This window comes from Pseudogymnoascus verrucosus (assembly GCF_001662655.1).
Source record: "Pseudogymnoascus verrucosus strain UAMH 10579 unplaced genomic scaffold scaffold_69, whole genome shotgun sequence".
Classification (NCBI taxonomy): Eukaryota; Fungi; Ascomycota; class Leotiomycetes; order Thelebolales; family Thelebolaceae; genus Pseudogymnoascus; species Pseudogymnoascus verrucosus.
Window position 1 is genome coordinate 137,078 of NW_017263720.1, and position 12,623 is coordinate 149,700.

Here is a 12,623-nt window from a genome sequence, read left to right on the forward strand (position 1 = left end):
GTCTTGTCAGCCTCGCTATTATATATAGACAATCATTGGTGTACTATGTATAGAATTAGCCAAGAAAGTGGAACCAGAACCCTTCATACGTCAGCTGCGCCCAACTACTGTACTTGTACTCTAACTTAACGCATGGATAAAGTGACAGGACCGGCGACCATCGGCGAATACGAATACACTTTGCGCACTGTACTCAACAATAACAGATCGGATAACATTAATACAAATCCGTTGCCACCATCGTTCTAGCAGTGACATGCATATCCATATCTTTTGAAATATTCATGAAGGTTTGCCTATATGGCAAGCTTCTCTTTATACTCTTACGGCCTAATCCTGCCTCTAGCTTCTTCCAATGGCTACCGGTGATGCACCGCATGACAGCGAACTAAGGTCCCCGAGACCACCCACAGGCCCAAAACAGAATGCCGCCCTTCAAGGTGCCACGATGGCATTTGGCAAACCGCCTGTGAAACCGAAGCCAGCACTGAAGACTATCAACCAGAACCCAGCTCTCGCTGCGGCGTCCAAGGCAGGCAGGGACTCGAATCTAGCTGGGCGAACAGTCTCGTCGCAAAACACTGGGACAACCACAGATGACGACGTTGGAGATACCGTGGCGCGCCATCATACTGGTAGACGTATTTCGGGGGCTGGACTGGATGGTGGACCGGTCCGCAGTAAGCTTAACGACTTTCCTGTGGACGAAAAGAAGCCTATTCAACGACAGGCAAAGGGGAATTCCGAGTCACACATCGCAGCTAATTTAGCAGCATCAAGATCTGTCAGCACGAGTCCAAATCGAAAGCCAACTACAGGGCAACAACGGGCAGTATACAGACTGGGAGGGCAGCACAATGCAGAGTCGAGAGAGTTGTTGGAGAACACCAATGGCTATTTGAGCCCTCTATCGGCCGAGACTAATGGCAACGCATTTATACCTCCGACTTCACAATTAATCAATGCATTCGAGAAAATCTCCTCTACGCCCTCGAAAACAGATGCAAGTCCCCGATACCAGCGCCCTCTATCTTACTCAGGGAACGGTCTATCAAGCCCCAGACCAGAGCCTAATCTTCCAAGTCCAGCACCGAAGTCCCCGGAGATCAGGACTAGCCTTAATAATCCAAAGCCAAAACCAAAACCAAAACCGAAGCCAGAAACTTTGCCAGGGAGAGTCTTGCCAGAAAGCCTAGGTGCCTACTCTCCCATTCCAGAACCAGATCTCGCAAAAAGGAGGCCTCTACCACCATCTATATCCACGACAAAACCCACAGAGAAATATACTGAGAAACATATAAACAAAGATCACATAGCATATCCAAGCAATACAGAAGACGATGAAGACGCTTCTTCCGAAAACTCCTTTGTATCTGCCTCTGACGGCCTTCAGTCTGACTATAGGCCAGAGCCTGTGGCTCCCAGACCCAGGCACACCCACCCGAATCAACATAGGCCGTTTATAGCATCGCGAGATACGACAGCCACATCTCAAAGTTCTATGACTGTTAATTCTCTCGCTAATGCTATGGTGGCCTCTGCGTTGGCATCCTCTCGTAGTCAATCGCCGTCGGGGCCTTCGAAGAAATCTGCACCAGCACCACCTCCAACTCGTCGCTCCACGACCTCAATATTCGCCAATGCCCAAGCTCACATGTCGCAATCATCACGCACACCTTCGCCCTCAAAACCCAGCATACAGAAGCACCATACCGGAGGTAAGTCTGGTATGCGTACTACAATGCGCAAAACGCCACGATCATCAGACGATGAGGACGAGGGGATGTTGAAGCGTGGGAGAAAGAATCTAATGAAGAAGCACCCTAATAAACACCATGAGGGTGATCGAAAGCGATGGCGTGATGCAGTGAGCGATCGGGAACGCAAACGTTATGAAGGGCTTTGGGCAAGCAATAAGGGGTTGTTCACGTTTCCCTCCACCGTAACCAAATCTGTTCCCGGAATCACCTCGCCGTCTCCTCGGAGGAATTCGACTATTTCGGCCGCCAAACCAGGGAACGCAGATAGCCTTCGTTCACCGCCAGAAGATTGTGTGTCCAGTCTCGTTGTGCGGGATATCTGGTCGCGCTCGCGGCTGCCCGGTGATGTCCTATCCGATATCTGGGAGCTGGTCGATCGCAGTGGGACAGGGATGTTGTCCAGGGACGAATTCGTGGCGGGGGTGTGGCTCGTTGACCAACGGCTCAAGGGCAGGAAGTTGCCCCAGAGGGTGGGTGACAGCGTGTGGGTTAGTGTAGGAGCACTTGGAGGAGTAAAGGTCAAAGACAAACACGCCAAGGGTGGGCGTAAAGCAAAGCCAGGCGATAGTCGAGATCTGCGATAGCTCGCAAAAATTTACTGCGCTTTCCAAAAATACACTTGAGTAAATGTAAGGAATATATGGCAACGATGTCTGCTTGATGTGACAGTAAACAAAGCTCGCTTCAACCGGCTGAGACTCCAACCCAGCGCAGTGGAACGCCTTCTTCATTTATCTCGTAGATACCGGTAGATGCGCGCCTGGGGGGAAGAGCCCACCTGGCTCGCCCAGGCGCATTTTCGTCTAGTTTCCCATTCTTCCTCATTCTCATCTCCATGACTGCGACCCGGATAAAATCACTGTTCTCTCGCATGTCGCGTTGGCGCGTACCTGGCCCGTTGCACGCTTCTGGAGAGGAATTGCCAGAATGCTTGCTGGTGGCAGTTTCGGCTTCTGTCTTCGGGGCCTTTGACACCTTATTATAAGTTTCCATTTGGATAGAGGCAGTACATTTAGAGCATGTAGTCTGCGGTCGTGATGCATGGACATGAGCCTCGCTGGGTGCATTGGTTGTGGGGTTCAGGTAACGGCGAAGAGCTGGAGTCGGCATTTTATCCAGGCGAGGCGGCATACGCTCATCTGTAAAGGGAACCTTGGGGTCGATGGCAATAATCGATCTAGTAAGAAAATCATCTGGTGTAATCATAGGGGCTGTCATGTTCGAGATGGACTTCGCCGCTGATCTCAATGCTCGCAGGGACGCTGTTAAATTTGATTTGAAGGCCGATTTCTGGCGTAGCGTAGGTATCTCACCCAGCTTCTGGCGTTCTTTATTTTCATTCCCAAACACCCGAAAATCAATCTCCCAGGAATCTAGGTCAGGGTCTGACAAAGGATGATCTAATGGCAGGTCACCCAAGGTAGAAGCTAGCGGTTCGAGCTTTCTAGTCGGCAAGAACCGTTTCCCCCGGGATTGGGGTGAAACTGAAGAACCAAAAGAGAGGTAACTGCCCCCAATGGAGTTGTCGGTAAGAGATGGCACCGAATCTGTGGAAATCGCCCCTCTAGAAATATACGATAGCTGTGGTGGCGATTCAGCATCGCTACCCAATGGATCTATATCTGGCAGCTCATCTGGTGAGCAGAGAAGAAGGTCCAGCGGACTCCCTCCTAGTATTGGGCTGTATTCCTTTTCAGAATCGCTCCTCTCGCTGAACGCAGCATCGAGAGTTAATCTTTGGGCTTGACCGTTTCGCCGAGGTAGTGTCCTAAACCGTGGAGGCGGGATAGTAGTGTTCGCGAGGAGTGATGTGACAGCGGCAGAGGCCTTTCCTTGTGATTGTTGGTCCCTAGATCTAGGACCACTCGTCTCCCCGCCATCGTATCGCCGGCCTTTGGCGCCATGATTTCGCTGGCTGGGATCCCTAACCTGGCGGATGGGGATCCCTACAGGATTGGAGCTGCCCTTCACATTTCCCAATATAGGGTCTGCAGGTATAATTTCCGTGGGATCGCAACCTAAGGCGAGGATTTCTTTCTGTTCATTGCCTGCAGTCGCTCGTTGTGCATCCGATGTTGGAGGTTGTTTTGAGAGAGGAAGTGCAGCAGCGGACTGTTTCGTCGAGCTGAATATAAATGATCGAGGTGCCAGCATGGTCATGCAGAAGCCCAAAAGGTCGAGCTTGGGAGACAGCAGGCGTTACGGGGCGAATGTCTGGTCTAGTGAAGCTGCTCCTCCACCGAACCAACGGGGAAGTCAGGTAAAGGTGGTCGGAGGCATACGAGGCATACGCGAAAAGAGGCGCACAGTCCCATTCGCACTGATGTGCTTTATGGAGATATATAGTTGTTTGAGGGAAATGGCGCTCCCGTTGCCTTGGCGAGTTGTGAATAAAGAAGATAATAATGGTAAAGAAGGAAAGTCGGTGAGTGAAGGGTGTTGAACAGCAAGTAGTAGAAGTCCGTACGGGCTGTGACGAGAGCAGACGAGCAGACGAGCAGGCTTATCGGATAAGGATCGTCCGGGTCGCGGGAGCGATCTCTGTGCAGGATACGTACTGTACTGTGGGTTGTGGGTGGCAACTCGCGTGACTCTGTAGAGTAGAATACCACGTGCCAGGCTCTAAATCCACAAGATAGTAGTACGGATTACTCAGATCAGGATCAAGATGCTCAGTAACTGGCACGAGTAGAATTAAGAAGAGAGAACGAAAGATAATAAATAATATAGCCAGTGCGGTCGGTGGCCTTAATATACATATAACAGATGCTGAAATGTCGACAGATGGGCAGCATAGTACTATAGTACTACTGGTCTACTACTGGTCTACTACTGGTGCCAACGACGACACTAATCTCTCTAATTTCTGTCAATTTACTATGGCTGGTACTGAAGTGGCACTTGACGTTACAGTGATCTCCCAACGAGCGAAAAAAGAAGAAGGTAGGGTTTGGTTTAGGCAGGAGTGCATGTTATACTTACACCAGGGACACAGAGTACCTAGTTGTACTGCATTAGCAGCATAAACATGTGTGTTTACTTTGTACTACAGAAGTATTTGTGTTCTTTACTAAAGTATCGCTTATAAAACTCTTAACACCTTCTTTATTAGTGGATAGATATATCAGCTGTAGAAGTAGATATAGTAGGTCACGTGAAGGTCAGCTGACTACCACCTCGGCACAGTAATCACAATATATCTGCACCAACAGAGCCACCACAGATCACGTTACCACGCGTCACTTTCGACCCACTCACTCCATCTGTTGTGACGCGCCTGATACGTCACACATCCCTCCAGCAGCAGAGAAGCCTAGGAGCTTCATTTGGCTACGAGTAACCAGTCTCGTAAATAATGCTACCAGCGACCAGTGACCAGTGATCAGTGACCGGTGACTAGTCTGCACTCTAATTGTTTAAGTTAATTCTTCTTTGATCACAGTCTCCACCACCTAAACACTAAACAAAGGAAAGCCATGTCCAGCCAAAGAGCACCACGGCATATCGATAAGGAGGCGCGCGAAGACGATGATCTCCAATATGGCCATGGACCCTTGAGTAAGGAAGAACTCGAGGCCAAGTGAGTCAAAACCCACCTTTTATGGGCCCCATATTGCGATGAGACCTTACTCACTGGCCCACTATCAAAATCAAGGTATCCAAACCGCCCTCTCAACCACCACAAGACCCTCCCGTTCCATGAACTCTTGGTCTCTCTCTTCACGCCATTGAGCGAGAACAAGAAGAAGCCAACCGGCCCCTCAGCTGCCGGTCGCGCCAAACGTGGGCCTCACGGGCCAACCCATCAATCTCCTCACGAAGTCCGCCGCATCATTATCGAGCGTTTTATTTCTCGGTGGAGGAGCGAGGTCGGCCATGACTTTTATCCCGCATTGCGTCTTATTATTCCCGAGAAGGACCGTGACCGTGCGATGTATGGGTTGAAGGAGAAAACAATCGGCAGGCTACTTGTTAAGCTAATGAAAATCGATAAGAACTCTGAGGATGGCTATAATCTACTCAATTGGAAGCTGCCAGGCCAGACATTCGCGAGTAGGATGGCAGGAGACTTTGCGGGAAGATGCTTTGAGGTACTGTCAAAGAGACCGATGAGGACATCAATGGGCAATATGCGGATTGCAGAGGTCAACCAGCTGCTGGACCAGTTATCTTCGGCGCCTAAAGAGGAGGCGCAACTACCAATTTTTCAGATATTCTATAATAGGATGAACGCTGATGAACTGATGTGGTTAATTCGAATAATCCTCAGGCAAATGAAGGTTGGTGCCTCGGAGAAGACATTCCTTGATTTGTGGCACCCAGATGGAGAAACTTTATTCAATGTTTCCTCAAGTCTTCGCCGGGTTTGTTGGGAACTCACGGATCCTTCCATCCGTCTGGAAGGCAACGAGACAGGAGTTACACTCATGCAATGTTTTCAGCCACAATTGGCTCAGTTCCAAATGCATTCATTTCAGAGAATGGTCGACAACATGAGGCCTACCCCGGAAGACACCGAGTTCTGGATTGAGGAGAAACTGGATGGCGAAAGGATGCAAATGCACATGGTCGAGGATGATTCAGTTCCAGGGGGCAGGAGGTTTGGGTTTTGGTCCCGAAAAGCTAAAGACTACACCTACCTCTATGGCAGTGGGATCGAGGATGAAAATGGCGCTATAACGAGACATTTGAAGAAAGCCTTCGATTCGGGTGTTAGAAACTTGATCCTCGACGGCGAAATGATAACCTGGGATCCCGAGGCAGATATAATGGTCCCATTCGGTACTCTTAAAACTGCTGCCTTGTCTGAACAGCGCAACCCCTTTGCTGGCAATGGCCCGCGCCCACTCTTCCGAATTTTCGACATCATCTACTTGAATGATGAACCTTTAACTCAGTATACTCTTCGTGACCGACGCCGAGCCCTCGAAAGATGCATCACGAACGTTTATCGAAGATTTGAAGTTCATTCTTATACCTCAGCACATTCTGTCGAAGCCATAGAGCCTCTGCTCCGGAAAGTCGTGGCAGAAGCTTCTGAAGGTCTAGTGCTAAAGAATCCTCGCTCCATCTACCGCCTCAACTCGCGTAATGACGACTGGATGAAGGTGAAGCCAGAGTACATGACTGGCTTTGGCGAGTCTCTAGATTGCATCATAATTGGTGGTTATTATGGGTCCGGGCATCGGGGAGGCCGTCTTTCGAGCTTTCTTTGTGGACTAAGGGTTGACCAGAACCACATACAAAAGGGGGCAGATCCGATGAAGTGCTATTCGTTCTTCAAGGTTGGAGGCGGGTTCAAAGCCGAGGATTACGCCAATATTAGACATCACACAGAGAATAAATGGGTGGATTGGGACCCAAGGAAGCCGCCCATCCACTTAATCGAACTAGCAGGAGGTGAAGCTCAGTTCGAAAGGCCAGATGTATGGATCAAACCTTGCGACTCAGTAGTTGTATCCGTTAAGGCCGCCTCCGTATGCGCCAGCGACTCGTTTAGGGTTGGTTTGACGCTACGCTTTCCGCGCTTCAAGCACCTACGGATGGACAGGGACTGGAGTACTTCACTGAGTATTCAAGAATTCATAAATTTGAAGTCAAGATTGGAAGAGGAAAGCAGAGAAAAGGAATTCACGGTTGACACTCGACGCAAGGCGGCGAAGACATCTAAGAAGCAACTTCTAGTCGCAGGGAATGATAATAAAGCGACCAAGCCATATGCGGGACATGGCTCAGACGCGTTCCACGGCCTGAATTTCTGCGTGCTGAGTGAAGCTACAAAGTTGCCGAAAAGGAGCAAGGCGGAGCTAGAACAGTTCATTAAGGCAAATGGCGGCTCCATATTTCAGAGTCCTACGATACAAGCAGATACGATCGTTATTGCAGATAAGAAAGTTGTGAAGGTGGCCAGTTTAATCAAGAGCGGATTACAGAACGTGGTGAGGCCAAGATGGCTGTTTGATGCCGTTCAGCAGCACGAGATTGATCTTGGGCGGGAGGGGCAGTTGGTGCCTTTCGAGCCACGACATATGTTTTACACGGTCCAGCATGAGGTAGAAAGGATCCAGCAAAATGTCGATAGGTTTGGTGACAGCTATGGGCGCGACGTGGGGCCTGCAGAGTTGAAGGAAATATGCGATGACATGCCCAAGGAAGAGCTGGGAAGTGGTGTCGAAACAGACGCACTGTTAAGTCAGCTACAGGGGCAGCACCATGATCTCGGTTTGAGAGACATGAAGGGCTTTATGTTCTCGGACTTTCATGCATATATTGCTAGCTGGCAAAGAGGCCAGGGAGTAGTAGATTTGGGTGAGGACGATCTACGGTGCCTGTTAGTGGAACATAAGTTAAGATTTGGGTTGGCAAGTGTCATATCGGACTTGGAGGATGCAAGTATCACGCATATCGTTGTGCAGGAAGGTGTTGACAAGTTGAAATCTATCAGGGAGAAAATTTCGCATAGGAAGGTAGTGCCACGAATTGTCACACTAGAGTGGGTTGAGGACAGTTGGAGGGAAGGAACACTTTTGGATGAAGATAGATATGCACCAAGAGGTTAGGGTTTCGTTTGCCACACCGTCTGGTTGAAATTAGCCTCCAGGATGCAACCTATAGAGGAATAATCACTACTAGAGTAATGACAAGGACTAGACAGGTGCCATCCCTCTTATTCTCAGTCCATAGCAGGTTCAGTACCTCTAAACGCCAATATCATACCTCACTCACTCAACCCTAGTTTACTTCCCAATAGTCAGGAACAACCTATCGCCCACATCGCCAAAGCCTGGACATATCATCCCCTTCTCATTAACATCATTGTCCAATCCGGCAAGCCAGATCTCTGTTCCCTCAGGCCATTCTGCTGCTGCTCGGATCACTCCCGGGAGGGCTCCTAAAACGGCCAGCACAATCACTTTCTCGACACCCCATTCTCGTAGCGTTTGAATGGCCGCTGCACATGTACCGCCTGTGGCAATGACGGGGTCAAGCAGGATCGCGAGTTTCGAGGCAGATGAGTTGCGAGCGGGAGCTGCTGATGGAGAGCTAGCACCTGGGATATGGTAGGGCAGATTGTTGTAGTACTCGACGGGAGAGAGGGTTGTGGGCTCGCGGAAAAGCCCCAGGTGGTGAACGGGAACCGGTTCTGGGAGGACGGTTTGGATGGCTTAACGGACGTCAGCATTGGCAGGATGTTAGACTAGATTCGGAGCAGAGAGTTAGACAAACCATCGAGCATGCCAAGACCTGATCTCAGAATTGGGACTAGGGATATTGACTCTGGAGCTAGTGTAGAGGTGGTATATTCATAGCCAAGAGTGGTTTTCTCCTAGGTTACGTATCAGATATGGGTATAGAAATGCAGGACACACTCCTCATACGCACAATGGGTCCATCTCTCACAGTCAATCCAGCTGCCGTGGCTTCGACTGCTATAATGGTTGATATCTCGTGCAACAAAGCCCTGGTTTCACGGGCACCGGCTTTGGTCGATCTCAGTTGTGAAAGCTTTGCTTGCACGCATGGATGCCGGGATATGTGGACAGTTGCTGGCAAGGAGGTGGCGGACATATTGGCAACCACTGAAGCTATAACCACGCGTATTAGCAACAGTTAAAACAGGGAGGTTGGGGAAGGGGTTGATGGGGACAACAGGGGACGAGGGAAAGAGGAGAAGAGGGAGGTATATACCAAAGTACACGGGAGGAACGGGTTGATTATTAGCAAAGTGAGATTGACGATTATATATTGGAACGAAGAAAGAACAAATGGAGTATTCTGGTGGAGGACAAACGAGGTTGAGTAGACATAAGAGTAAGTGTAAGTAAGATGGCGGGGGGGATGATGAGGCGGAGAAGGCGACTTGTACGGTCTAAGAGTAATTACAGCAGTAGGGCAGCACAGCAGCAGTACAGGAGGAGTACAGTAGTATCTATCACTTATCTCTTCCCATCACACACAGATATATACAAATATATACATGTCAGGTAAGTCACTATGCACTTGGTACAGGGGTAATAACCACTGCAAAACATGATTTATCACCCATTTACCACTGCTGATTGTGCTAATTGTGCTGGATTATGTGCTGGATTATGTGTAGAATTATGTATAGTATGCACAGTATGTACATCTAGCTGTTGTACTGGTACAAGAGCAAACATGCGGGGTATGTACTCCTTATCAGCGACTCAGACATGCAGTCGCACTGCATCCATCTTTCGTCATCTTTTTCTCATACTAAACCACAGCACTGCATACACTATTTACTATTTTACAACGGCGCTTGGGGAAATATAGCAATTATAGAGGAATTATACAGTAAATAGTTTGGAGATCTTATAAAGACATATATATATCATACTCCAGCACCCAGTTTAAGCTCTGCACTCTAGCTTGCCACTAGTTTACAACGGGAGATACGCTAAAGTGGCTCGCTAACTCCGCTGCGCCAAACCTAATCCAACGTCGTCGTCATTATGAAAATAGTTGCCATGGCATAGCAACGTCCAACCTCCAGCCTCCATTTCCTCTTACTATACAGCAGCCTATACCACAAACTCCTATCGCGAACAACCACAACCAACCCATACTGTACGACCACATCCTGCACGGCATTGCACGGCATTGCACACAAACACCAGCCCACCTACACACGCTGTGTCACATAGCCACAGCTGCACCGATGCCCCATCACCACCACCCAACCGCTACAATGTCCCCCCCGCCGCCAACCTCCGAAACAACGCCTCTTCTCCCCTCCAACTCGGCGCCCGAGCCTGCCCCCCGCGAGACGCGCTCTGTGACCTTCAACCCGACACCCTCTGTGGCCACCATCCCGCCCACGCCCATGCCCATGCTCTCGGCGCTGAACCACCGCCTCCGGCGGCGCAACAGCTCTGGCGCGCCCGCTGGCTACAGCCCCTCGCCGCTGGGCCCCAATCCCATCCCTGCATCCAAGATCGGCCCGCAGCGCACATCGAAAACAGCACAGAAGCTGAAGCTGCTGCCCAATCCCGACTTTGGCGAGGAAGGCCCCGATGAGGAGAGCGGGCGTGATGTGTACTCGCAGTACACGCGGATTAAGGACCCAACGGCGCGGCGAGATGCAGCACGGCTAGGGAAGGCGGACCGGGAGCGGCTGCCGCGTGTTACGGCGTATTGTACAGCGAACCGATACCGGATGGATAGGTTAATGCAATTTCTCAAAGGCCGCGGGAAGGGAAGAGGTGCGGCGCCAAGGCTGTTTGATGAGTGTATCTACACACCATATAATTACGGGAAGGGCGGGGTAGGTGGGAAGACAGTGCGGTCTGCACCAGTGAGGGAGGCACCTGCTGAGACGATGGAGCGACGCTATTCGGATTCCGTGGTCGAAGTCGAGGGGCGGCAAGAGGACCTCATCTCCCTCGCAGCCGCAGACGAGGATGTCCCTGATGCACTGCTCCCGCCACCCGCTGCGCCGCATGTGATAGAAGAGGAGGATACACCCGACTTCGATACGACAGTCCATGTCCCCGAAATTTTTATATTCGCGTACGGTGTAGTTGTGATCTGGGGCATGAGCGTAGCGCATGAGCAACGGTTTTTGGGAGAGCTGGCACGGTTTGAGGAGGAGAAGTTGGGGCGCGATGACATAGAGGCAGAGTGCTTCAATTTTTACTATACGCAGGAGTACCAGGCGCGGGTGTACAATGACTTCATTACGCTGAGGGAGAAGACGAATTACATGGTTAAGCTGGCAATTAGCCACGCGCTTGCGCAGAGTGTTAAGGTATGCCCCCTTTTTATCTCCGACTATATACTAAGCTAACAACTACACAGACATCCCTCTTTGAGGAGCTTGTCGACAATACCATCACAACTTGCCAGGACATCCCCGCAAGCATCGCGCGTACCGGCACAATCGCGCTCTCGCGAAAAGAGATCAACATGCAGATTGGCGAGCTGTTCATCCTGCGGATTAGCATCCACCTCAACGGCTCTGTACTAGATACGCCAGAACTTTTCTGGGTAGAGCCGCAGCTAGAGCCAGTGTATCAGGCAGTGCGAAGCTATCTTGAGATGGACCAGCGGGTACAGCTGCTAACGGAGCGGCTCGACGTCATTGCAGATCTGCTGGCAGTGTTGAAGGAGCAGCTGACCTCTGGGCATGGGGAAATGCTAGAGTGGATTGTGATTGTGCTTATTGCGGCAGAAATTGCAGTAGCGTTAGTAAATATCTTTGTCGATTTACAGGCAGGCGTTGATTAGATGGTTCATGAGGGCGTTTTATAGACAAGGCTTGTTTGGTAAAGGCGTATTTTTTTAGGTTATGGACAGGTTTCATGTTATATCTATATCTCACTGCGTCATAAGTTAGTTATGTTCCACCAACTATTCTAGTTAACCTGCTAAGTTAATTACCTACCATCCTCAAATATAGGTGATCTAAGTAACGTAAGTCGTGGCGTAACGGGACGGATGGCGTAACGGGACGCTTTCTACACCCCACCAAAATCTAGGACTAAACCACCAAACTACTAACTTAGAAAATCGCAAATAATTCAATTACTACCACCCTAATTCATCTATATCATCCTCCGAAGGCTCTTCTTCGCTCTCTTCATCTATTTCCTCAATTATAGCCTCGTTTATAGGTCGTGGCGTTGTTCTAGGCCTCTGTGAAGCTGTGGCTGTTGCTGCTTCTGCTTCTATAACTTGCGACTGGAGTTCTTCTGTAGAAATGTGGAATTGACCCTTTAAAACTGCTCTTTTACCCTTATTCTGTACTCTACGCTTCTGAATAATTGAGCGTAAGTTATCACTCTCTCTTTTTTGAAGGGTATTGCGTGTATTAAGGCGTTCTGACTCATCTGCTAACTT

At 49.8% G+C, this 12,623-nt stretch overlaps 5 protein-coding genes across 5 annotated transcripts; 3 read left to right on the plus strand and 2 right to left on the minus strand.

The window, feature by feature from the left end:
* The first annotated feature begins 131 nt into the window (after positions 1-131).
* On the plus strand, positions 132-2,394 carry IRS4 (Increased rDNA silencing protein). Its single transcript, XM_018279203.2, has one exon. The coding sequence runs from the start codon at positions 356-358 to the stop codon at positions 2,342-2,344; it is 1,989 nt and encodes a 662-aa protein (XP_018125803.1). The 5' UTR covers positions 132-355; the 3' UTR covers positions 2,345-2,394.
* Positions 2,395-2,444: 50 nt separating this feature from the next.
* Positions 2,445-3,914, minus strand: VE01_09795 (uncharacterized protein; the record flags this gene model as incomplete). Its single annotated transcript, XM_018279204.1, has 1 exon — positions 2,445-3,914. The coding sequence occupies one exon, from the start codon at positions 3,912-3,914 to the stop codon at positions 2,445-2,447; it is 1,470 nt and encodes a 489-aa protein (XP_018125807.1).
* Positions 3,915-5,017: 1,103 nt separating this feature from the next.
* On the plus strand, positions 5,018-8,645 carry LIG4_2 (DNA ligase (ATP)). The gene is made up of 2 exons (XM_018279205.2): positions 5,018-5,340; positions 5,416-8,645. Exons 1-2 carry the CDS (start codon positions 5,237-5,239, stop codon positions 8,318-8,320), a joined length of 3,009 nt encoding a protein of 1,002 aa, XP_018125802.1. The 5' UTR covers positions 5,018-5,236; the 3' UTR covers positions 8,321-8,645.
* VE01_09797 (uncharacterized protein) lies at positions 8,247-9,610 on the minus strand. Its single transcript, XM_018279206.2, has 4 exons — positions 9,450-9,610; positions 9,144-9,346; positions 8,988-9,087; positions 8,247-8,925 (listed from the first exon to the last, which is right to left on the minus strand). The coding sequence occupies exons 2-4, from the start codon at positions 9,327-9,329 to the stop codon at positions 8,498-8,500; spliced, it is 714 nt and encodes a 237-aa protein (XP_018125806.1). The 5' UTR covers positions 9,330-9,346; positions 9,450-9,610; the 3' UTR covers positions 8,247-8,497.
* Positions 9,611-10,113: 503 nt separating this feature from the next.
* VE01_09798 (uncharacterized protein) lies at positions 10,114-12,164 on the plus strand. Its single transcript, XM_018279207.2, has 2 exons — positions 10,114-11,532; positions 11,583-12,164. The coding sequence occupies exons 1-2, from the start codon at positions 10,444-10,446 to the stop codon at positions 12,009-12,011; spliced, it is 1,518 nt and encodes a 505-aa protein (XP_018125804.2). The 5' UTR covers positions 10,114-10,443; the 3' UTR covers positions 12,012-12,164.
* The last annotated feature ends 459 nt before the right edge of the window (positions 12,165-12,623 follow it).

Coding starts and splice junctions, on each gene's coding strand:
- IRS4 (XM_018279203.2), top strand. CDS start 356: ATGGCTACCGGTGATGCACCGCATGACAGCGAACTAAGGTCCCCGAGA.
- LIG4_2 (XM_018279205.2), top strand. CDS start 5,237: ATGTCCAGCCAAAGAGCACCACGGCATATCGATAAGGAGGCGCGCGAA. Junction 5,341..5,415: donor AAGGAAGAACTCGAGGCCAA/GTGAGTCAAAAC, acceptor ATCAAAATCAAG/GTATCCAAACCGCCCTCTCA.
- VE01_09797 (XM_018279206.2), bottom strand. CDS start 9,329: ATGTCCGCCACCTCCTTGCCAGCAACTGTCCACATATCCCGGCATCCA. Junction 9,088..9,143: donor CTGTGAGAGATGGACCCATT/GTGCGTATGAGG, acceptor TACGTAACCTAG/GAGAAAACCACTCTTGGCTA. Junction 8,926..8,987: donor AGGTCTTGGCATGCTCGATG/GTTTGTCTAACT, acceptor ACGTCCGTTAAG/CCATCCAAACCGTCCTCCCA.
- VE01_09798 (XM_018279207.2), top strand. CDS start 10,444: ATGCCCCATCACCACCACCCAACCGCTACAATGTCCCCCCCGCCGCCA. Junction 11,533..11,582: donor CGCTTGCGCAGAGTGTTAAG/GTATGCCCCCTT, acceptor ACAACTACACAG/ACATCCCTCTTTGAGGAGCT.